General features: G+C 36.2%; 1 protein-coding gene across 4 annotated transcripts in view; it reads right to left on the reverse strand.

The window, feature by feature from the left end:
- Positions 1–10468, reverse strand: part of ACAA2 (acetyl-CoA acyltransferase 2) — a 46524-nt gene that overhangs the window by 34290 nt on the left and 1766 nt on the right. For all 4 annotated transcript variants that reach the window (XM_019937041.3, XM_073790709.1, XM_073790710.1 and 1 more), the window contains exon 2: positions 3952–4118. In XM_019937041.3, coding sequence (XP_019792600.1) covers positions 3952–4118 — 167 coding nt within the window. The remainder of the gene's footprint in view (positions 1–3951; positions 4119–10468) is intronic.

A 10468-nucleotide genomic window follows, 5' to 3' on the forward strand; every position in this document is an offset into this window, starting at 1 on the left:
CTGCCCTGGTGAGGCCAATGTTGCTGGTCCAAGGACCACACACTTTGAGTAAGAAGGGATGAAACAACTTTTTTTTCTTTTTAACAATAACAACAGCTTCTATTGTAGAGAAAGCTAAAGCAAATTTGATAAAATGTAAAGTTACAAGAATAGTACAATGAACATCCTAAAGTTACCTTGATGGACCAATTCTTTACGTTTTATCAAATTTGCTTTAGCTCTCTCTACAATAAAGGTACATTAGTGCCTTTAACACCAAGAACCTTAACACCTCTCAAAATAGGCAGGACATAAATATATAAGTTCAAAGTATAGTCGATTCTTATTATGTGTAGATTATATACTTGCAAATTCACCTACTTGCTAAAATTTATTTGTAACCCCCAAAATCAATACTTGCAGCACTTTTGTGGTCATTTGCAGACATGTGCAGCGTGGAGAAAAATTTTAGCTGCCTGATATGCACGTTCCTAGCTAAGGATGAACAAGGGGACACTCTGCCTTCTTGCTTCAGCTCTCATCCTAGAAATAGTGATCTTCCTGCAGTCTATTTAGTTTTATGCATTTTTGTGCTTCTTGTGGGTGATTTTACTGTTTAAAATGGCCCCCAAGTAATAATGCTGAAGTCCTTGCTCTCCAGTATCCCTAAGTGCAAGAAGGCAGTGACGTGCCTCACAGAGAAAATATGTGTTAGATAAACTTCATTCAGGCATGAGTGATAGTGCTGTTGGCTGTGAGTGTAATGCTAATGAATCAACAATATATATTAAATACGGTGTCCTTAAATAGAAACATATATAAAACAAGGTTATGTACTGATCAGTTAACAAAAATGTTGTGACTGGAGGCTCACAGGAACCTCACCCTGTCGTTTCCCCTGGGAGCAGTGGTTCAATACTTGCTAATTCGGTGTACACGGCCACTATATAAAACATAACTACTGTGAATAACGAGAATTGACTACCATGAACAGTTGTGTGCCAATAAATTAGATAATTTAGGTAAAGGGGACAAGTGCCTAGAAAGACACAAACTACTGAACCCAACTCAAAGAAAAATAGACAATATGAATAGACCTATAACAAGTGAAGACTGAATTAATTAGTAATCAAAACACTACTCACCAAAAAAGCCCAGACTGGCTTCATTACTGAATTCTACCAAACATTTAAAGAAGCATTAATACCAATTATCACAAACTCTTCCTAAAAAATAGAAAAGGATCACTTCCCAACTCATCATGAAGCCAGAATTATCCTGATATCAAAACCAGACAAAGACATCACAAAAAAGTACAGATTAATATCTCTTATGAATATGAATATAAAAATCTCCAACGAAATACTAGCAAACAGAATTCAGCAATGTACAAAAAGAATTATATGCCATGACCAGTGTAAGGGTCATCCAGAAATGTAAGGTTGTTTCATCACCTGAAAGTCAATTAATATATCACGTTGTATCAACAGAATAAAAAACAAAACTCATACGATCATCTCAATTGACATAGAAAAAGCACTTGACAAAATCCAACACCTTTTCATGATAAAAACATTCATAACCTAGGAAAAGAAGAGAACTTCCTCAACCTGATAAAGGGCATCTAGAAAAACCCATATAATCATACTTAATGGTGAAAGACTGGATGCTTTCCCCACAATATCAGGAACAAGACAGGGATATCCATTTTTTGTCTCTTTCATTCAACATCAGAGGTTCTAGACAGAGCAATTAGGTAAGAAAAATAAATACATAAATAAAAGAAATCCAGATTGGAAAGAAAGAAACATAACTATTTCTACTCTCAGATGACATAATGTTATATATAAAAAATCCTAAGTAATCAACTAGAAAATGATTAGAAGTAATAAATGAGTTCAAGGTTTCAGGATATAAAATTAATACATAGAAATCAATTGCATTTCTTTTTTTGAAAAATCAGCTGCATTTCTATACACTTGCAATGAACAATCTGAAAATGAAATAAGAAAACAATTCCATTCACAATAGCATCTGAAAGAATAAAATACTTAAGAATAAATTTAACAAAAGAAGTGCAAAACATATTCTGACAACTCTAAGACATTGTTGAAAAAATTAAAGAGGATTTATACAAGTGAAAAAACATGCCATGTTCATGGCAATACTCCTTCAATTGACCTACAGATTCAAAACAATCTCTATCAGAATCTTAGCTGACTTATTTGTAGAAATGGGTAAACAGATTCTAAAATTATCAAACTGCAGGAGACCCAGAATAGCCAAAACAACTTTGAAATGAATAACTAAGTAGGAGGACTCACATTTCTTGATTTCAAAACTTACAAAGAAGCAATGATGATCAAGACAGTGTGGAACTGACATAAAAAGGATAGACATATAGATCAGTGGAAGAGAACTGGGAGTCCAAAAATAAAATCATGTGTCTATGGTCAACTGATTTTCCATAACAGTGCCAAGACCATTCAATGGGAGAAAGAATAGTCTTTTCAACAAATAGTGCTAGAACAACTGGATAGCCACATGCAGAAGAATGAATTTGGACCTGTACCTCAAAACATATAAAAAAATTAAATCAAAATAAATCAAAGGCCTAAATGTAAGAGCTAAAACTATAAAACTTAGAAGAAAACATAGGGATAAGTCTTCATGACCTTAGATATGGAAATGGATTCTTAGATAATGACACCAAAAGCCTGAGCAACAACAACTGAAATTGGGCTTCATCAAAATTAAAAATTTTCATACTCCAAAAGATACTATTAAGAAATGAAAAGATAGCAAAGTATAGAAAAATATTTACAAATCATGTATCTGTTAAGGGACTCATATCTAGGATATATAAAGAACACTTATGACTCAATAATAAAAAGACAAATAACCCAATTAAAAAATGAGAAAAGGATATGAATTAGACACTCTCCAAGAAGATATGGCACTGGCAACAAGCTAATGAAAAGTTGTTCACATCATCAGTCATCAGGGAAAGGCAAATTAAAACCACAATGAGATACTACTTCATATTCACTAGAATGGCTATAATAAAAAGACACACAATAACAAGTGTTGACAAGGATGTGGCAAAAGTGGAACCTTCATACACTGTAGGTATGAACGTAAAATGTTTCAGCTGCTTTGGAAAACAGTCTGAAAGTTTCTGAAACAATTAAATGTAGAGATACCATATAGCCTAGCAATTACACTCATAGGTATACACCCAAGGGAAATAAAAACCTATGTCCACACAAAAACTTGTACTTGATGTTCAAAGCAGCATTATTCACAAGGGACAACTGTGCACCTTTTTCTGAGCCTTATCCCAGCTCTAAGAGCTGAAAGCGCTCAGCGCAGGAGGTGGCAGTAGCCTCAAGTCTTCTCAGCCTGCCTCACCCTTCTCAGTCTGGAACCACCTTAACGAGTCAGGAGAACAGTGATTAGGGCCCCAGTACTGTCAGTGGCAATGCACTCAGTGTAGAGCCTCCGTCCCACCAATGAGGTCTGGGAAGAGTAAGACAGTCCCCACTTCATGGTCACACTTTGAAGGAATATTCAGCTTTCAATTACTGCAAATGAATCATCTATTTTGTACACCATACATAGCAAGGTAGAGGGTAAAGGAGCTTCTCATTTCCCACAAAACACTGACCAAGCTCCTACTGTGTGTAAGAAATGATGGGAGATGTGTTGCATTGCTTGGGTTTGCTACCCTCCTTAGTGGCACACAGAGAGAACCAATTTACTTCAAATAAGTCAAGGAGATTAATTTGCTATTTAAGAAGCAATAAAATGTATCCCAAGTCCCAGACAGATCCCAGATAGATATATAGTTTCTGAATATATGTTCTTTTGAATTATATATGTCCTTTTTAATTATATATGCCATTGCTTTTGGAGTCAGAGGACTGATAAAAGAAAGCAATAGGAATGAAATGTCCCTTCAGCCCTACTAACCTGTATGACGTTGCCTACAACGACACTGTCAATAGTTTCAGGCGAGACTTTGCCAGCAGACAAGGCAGCCCTGGCAGCAGATTCAGCCAAGTCAGTAGCTGTGAAGTCTTTCAAAAGACCTCCGTAAGCTCCAAAGGGTGTCCGCTTAGCAGCAACGATGAACACACCTATTGCAAAGAGGAGAGATCTATGAGCAACTACAGGTTAGTCAGTGTCCCTAACGTGCTTTAAATAATTTCATTGTGAACCTTATTGTAAAGTACAATTTTCAATTAAATAACTAAAAATCTTTGTCACATAATAATACATAGAATGGGTCACACTCACAGAAGCAGTACTAAAAGTTATCATTTTGATCAACACCTACATGCTGGTACCAAGAACTGCACTGCAGGCGACGATGTAAATCCATTTTGGCTAGATGACATTCTTATAAGCTGATGATTTGCAATGCTAGAAACATTTGTTTAAAACGAAAGGCTTCTTCTATTTGCTGGAGTATATTGCCTAGTCATAGAATCAAAGAATCTCCCACTAGAAGGTACCTTAAGGTTGTTTGAGGCCAACCACTCATCCTATAAGAACATCCTCTAGAATATTCCTGACAAGAGGTCCTCTCTAAGTTCTGCTAAAGAACTTTCAGTAAGAAGGCATGCTCCATTGTGTGAAGCAGTGTGCCCGTGAATAGGCAACATAACCTAACGATTTTTTTTCTCATACTGAGCTGGGCTTGGCTTACCAAGTGTTCCATCTACCAATCGTAGTTCTATCCAAATGCATTCCAAACTCAGACAGATTATATAGCTTCTAGAACATACACTGCTTTGAATTTGTATTACATATGTCACTGCTTCTAGAGTCAGAGGATGACTCAAATTACAAATTTCAAATAATGTGAACTATTATCTTTTACTCTTAGAATAAAATGAGCATAACAGATAAAACAGATGACCTTTATCATGGGTAGCCCCTCCAGTATCTGGAGTCAGCTAACCTGTAAAATTCCCCAGACCTAATGACTCTTTTCCCAAATACACAAAAAGCGTTCTTTCAACAGTTCTTTATTTAACATTAATTCTGGTTGTTTTTCCCTAAAGACACTCTCATTTGCTAATATCCTATTATAACGTGTCAGTTAGAATGTCACAAAGTTTCCTACATCTGACCTAACCACAAACGATACAGAGGAATTATCTATACATCTATTATTGCAAAGACTACAAATTTGCAGTATCACTATTGGTTCGATTGGTGTCCCTGTACAGATAAATACAAATTGTCCCTTCCCAAGGCACTCTACTGCCACCTGCCTATATATATATATATATATATATATATATATAGTTAACCATATATATATATGGTTATGGTTATATATATATATATATATATGGTTACAATGACTATGATATGAGTGGCACCCACTAGAGTTGTGAAATGCAAAGCCTGCATACTGGGGAACAACATCGGTTACAGCAGCTTCATCACACTAACATTTATTAGGCACCTACTGAGTACTAGACATCTCATCACTTGTCATATAGTATCTAATCTTCCCAACAACTCTGCAAGGTAAATATTACAGTTAACATACAGGGGCACTTACTGTATGATGGACTTCATGCTTGATGCTTCGAATACACTAACTACATTTTCCCAAAGACAATCTGAGCACACATTTCCACATCTTGCCAAGAAACTGAGGGACTTTTAACAATGGGTTTGTACCCAGATATTGACCTATAATCGAGACCATGCAAACATTATACCACTATTGTTATCTGGGTACAATTCTCCTGTTTATGTTAGAGATCTCTTTCCATGGAACAAACTAAATCTATCCTAAAAAAAATTCCAGCTTCTTCTTTCATTCCTACTTTGAGAAATTTACAGTCTAAAAGAATGTTAGGAGCAACATATATAACTATACTTTAGAACAGATCCAATCAGTTCTTTACAGATAAAATATTCAGATACTTACAAAATGCCATAAATATTGGTTTGGTGCACTACAAATGTTTTCCTCTGAGATGGGTTATTCTGGGCCACTATGCCTTCCTGTAAACATCCTCTAATCCTCCTTGATTAATAGTCTCTGCCTGTTTTTATACTGGTGTTTGCTTTATTTCATTTTTCTTTCCCCTTTGCTTGCCTTCTTCCTGATTTTGGTACAGTCCTGCTCTGGTCATCGCCTAGTATGCTCCCATTTGACCAACTCTCCAGTAGACACTGACGATATATAAGAATGGCTTCCTCAAGTCCTTGGAGAATGAACAAAAGTAGGCAGATGTAGAGTAGATATGGGAAAAGGGAATAACACGGGATGAGTGTCCAAGTTATTTATAACCTCTAACTTGAAGGCCAGCAGCCCATGCTAAATAGAATGGCGAGAATTCAGAAACTCAAAGTTTTGCTGGCTTGAAGAATCAGAGAACTGAATTTATGGCAATCACAGATACTGGAAACTGAGGGGGGGATCTGTGAAAGAAAAGCGCTACAGTGGGGAGCCCAAATATCTCGCTGAATCCTTTATCATGAACCTGTGGGGACAACTACAACCACCTCAGCTAAGCCTAAATGAATTAGTTAGATCTGAGCTACTGCCCTCTACAGGGGAGACAGAGTGTGCAGTTTGAGTTCAGCCAAATTAACTGCCTGCAAAAATAGTTAACTAAATAATCGGTAAGTCAATACTTTTTGGAAAGTACCAGAATCCAGTCCCTACAATGGTTCACCTGCACTGTCCACCACACAATCCAAAATTTATTCACCTATGAAGAAACAAGAAAATACAGGCATATCTCAAGAGATATTACAGGTTTGGTTCCACACTACTGCAATTAAGCAAGTCACACAAATTTTTTTGTCTTCCAGTGCCTATAAAAGTTACGCTTCTACTGTAGCCTGTTAAGTGTGCAATAACATTATGTCTAAAAAAATGTGCATACTTTAATTTAAAAAAGACTTTATTGCTAATAAATACTAACCATCATCTGAGCCTTCAGTGAGTTGTAATCTTTTTGCTGATGGAGAGTTTGAAACATTGCGAGAATCACCAAAATGTAACACGGACACAAAGTGAGCAAACGTTGTAGGAAAAATGTCACCAATAAACTTGTTCAACTGCAGGGTTGTCACAAACCTTCAATTTGTAAAAAACCGCAGTATTTGCAAAGTGCAATAAAATGACATATGCCTGTGTGACTCATTCTTGAGATAAAAGAAAATCAACAGCAACCAACCCCAAGATGACCCAGATGTTAGCATTAGCAGACAAGGATTTTAAAGCAGCTGTCTATCATAACTATGCTCAAGGATGTATAGAAAACTTTGTTCATAATAAAGGATAGGACATCTCCACAAAGAAAAAAAAAAGCTTAAAAAAAAGAACCAAAGTGAAAATTCTAAAACTGAAAAATATCTGAAATAAAATATACACCAAATGGGAAAAAGCAAGTGTGAAAAAAAAGAAGTGTAAAAGCAGAATGGAAGTGAAAGGAGTAAGATTCAGTGACCTTGAAAGAGATAAATAGACATTACCTGATCTGAAGAACAGAGGAAAAAGATGATTGGGCAAAACAAAACAAAACAAAACAAAAAACATGGGCAAAGTCTGACAAAGGAACAAAGGCAATTCAGTGGAGAAAGGATAGTCTTTTCAATAACTGGTGCTGGAACAACTGGACATCCACACGCAAACAACAACAACAACAAAGTAGACAGACCTTACACCTTTCATAAAAATTAGCTCAAACTGGAACACAGACTTAAATAAAAAATTCAAAGACTATAAAACTCCTAGAAGATACCAAAGGAGAAAATCTAGACGACCTTTGGTTTGGCTTGGTGATAACTTTTTAGATACAACACTAAAAGCACAATCCATGAAAGAAAAATTTGGACTTTATTCAAATTGAAAACTTCTGCTCTTCAAAAGACATTACTAAAAGCACAAAAAGACAAGCCACGGACTGGGAGAAAATACTTGCAAAACACTTATCTGATAAAGGGCTGGTATCTAACATATACAAAGAGCTCTTCAAACTCAATAATAAGAAAACAAACAACCCAGTTAAAAATGCATAAAAAATGTGAACAGACACCTTACCAAAGATACTATACAAATGGCAAATAGCCATATGAAAAGATGTTTGACATCATGTTGTTAGGTAACTGCAAATTAAACTAACAATGAGATACTATCCCACAACTATTAGAATGGCTAAAATCCAAAAAACACTGGCAATACAAAACGTTGGTGAGGATGTGGACCAAAAGAAACTCACCCACTGCTTCTGGGAATGCAACATGGTACAGCCACTCTGGAAGACAATGTGGCAGTTGCTTCCAAAACTAAAACTAACCATACTCCACTCATATGATCTAGTAGTCACACTCCTTTGTATTTACCCCAGTGAGTTGAAAACTTAGGTCCACACAAAAACCTGTATACAAATGTTTATAGCGGCTTTATTCATAATTGTTAAAACTTGGAAGCAGCCAAGATGTTCTTCAGTAGGTGAATGGATGAACTGTGGTACACTCATACAATGGAATATTCTTCAGCACTAAAAAGAAATGTGGTATCAAGTCATGAAAAGACATGAAAGAAACTTAAATGCATATTGTTGGTGAAAAAAGCCAATCTGAAAAGGCTACACACTGTATGAGTCCAAATATATGACACCTAGAAATGGCAAAATTATGGAGACAGTAAAAAGACCAGCGGTTATCAGGGGTTGGGGGTGGTAGGGAAGGAGAAATGAATGGGTAGAGCACAGGGACATTTTAGGGCAGTGAAACTACTCTTTATGATACTAAAATGGTAGATACATGCCATTATACATTTGTCAAAACCTATAGAACTATACAACACAACAAATGAACCTTAATGTAAACTGTGGACTTTAGTTAAAAATAATATATCAGTATTGGTTCATCAATTGTAACAAATGTACCACATTAATGCTGTTAATAATAGGGGATAACGGAGTGAGGCGAGGAAGTATATGGGAATGCTCTGTACTTTCTGTTCAATTTTTCTATAAAACTAAAAGATAAATTTACAGATTCAAGCTCAGTAAACTCCAAAGTGAATAAATGCAAAATACACACACACACTCATCTTGGCACATCACTGTCAAACTTCTCAAAACGAAAGACAGAATCTCAAAAGCCAGATAAAATGATATATTGCATACATGAAAATGATTCGAATTGAACGTTGACTTTTCAGAAACAATGAAGGCACATTTCATTTGCTTCTCCATAAATTTCCTGTCATGAGTTTTTTCCTTGTATTTCATAATCTAAGAAAGCATTTTTGTGTGGGAAGTGCGTATGGTGAAATATAAGAAATCTACAAAAGAGTGTGCGTGTGTGAAAATGAAAATGAAAGCAAGAACTTCCCCTTTCCTTACATCACGTCTGCTTACTTGAAGCTCCCAGGCTGTAAAGGTTAGCATGAGCAAGGCTAAAACTGAACTAATACAATTATTTTGAGTGGGGAAAAAGCTATTAAGTGTATTTTTAAAAATAATCTGGCATGTGCAGGTACAAAGACTAGACAATCTAAAGGATTTTTTCCTGTAATTTCATAAACTGGATACCATGGCAATAATTATTTGATCTGATGTCGATTTTATGTGGAAGTTGAAAGGTCTAAAACTTAACAATCGGTAACACCCAGCTAAGATCTTGTGTATTTTAAAAGGCTCTGAAAATTCAGAGGTTAAAGATTTTTACTGAAAGACAATGAATAGACATATTAATCCAGAGCATAGTGAGTCAGAAACACCAGCAAAGGGCCTGGCAATGTGGCAGGCAATGTGGCAGATGTGACCACAGAGGCAATGTGGCAGGCAATGTGGCCAATGTGACCACAGAGGAAAAATAACACTAGAAGAGAAAGAGGAATTCTGCCTTCCTTTCTATTACATTGTTAGGCAAATATTTACTCATTTAATTACAGCAACTGCAGACAGCAACCAAAGCTAACAAGGAAAACTGCTGCTTCTGTATCCACTTCAGTTTCAGGATTAATCTGGCAGCTCCCTGACCCCCGCCCCCACCTGCCCACCTCACCTGCCTTGAAGGGTTGCACAAACATTCCCAGCAAAGCTAAGGAGCAGTAAGAGAGTTAATATTTGTTGAGTGCAACCCTTCTACCAAGTCCTGGGATTGGTGCTAATAAAAACCCGGGATATTGGTTCTACAGAAATCTGATAAATTAACGACAATCTTTACCAAAGTCAATTATGCTCCCATTCAAATGTGTCCTTTTCCCCACAAGAATCAGTCGCACGTTCTCTCTTACCCACTAGTCCTGCAAGCACCTAGTATGCTACTTGAGAGAAGTATGTATCTGTAATGTATTCTAACCAACCAATAACAATCAAGACACTAACTACCATTAGAGACAAGCCATTCTACCTTTCTGGACATCAGTAAAACAGGGAAACATTCCCTGTAAAACAGTTTACAGTTTCCCTGTAAAACAGGGAAATGGATAAAAATA

The sequence above is a fragment of the Tursiops truncatus genome, chromosome 13 (assembly GCF_011762595.2).
Source record: "Tursiops truncatus isolate mTurTru1 chromosome 13, mTurTru1.mat.Y, whole genome shotgun sequence".
NCBI classification, from domain to species: Eukaryota; Metazoa; Chordata; class Mammalia; order Artiodactyla; family Delphinidae; genus Tursiops; species Tursiops truncatus.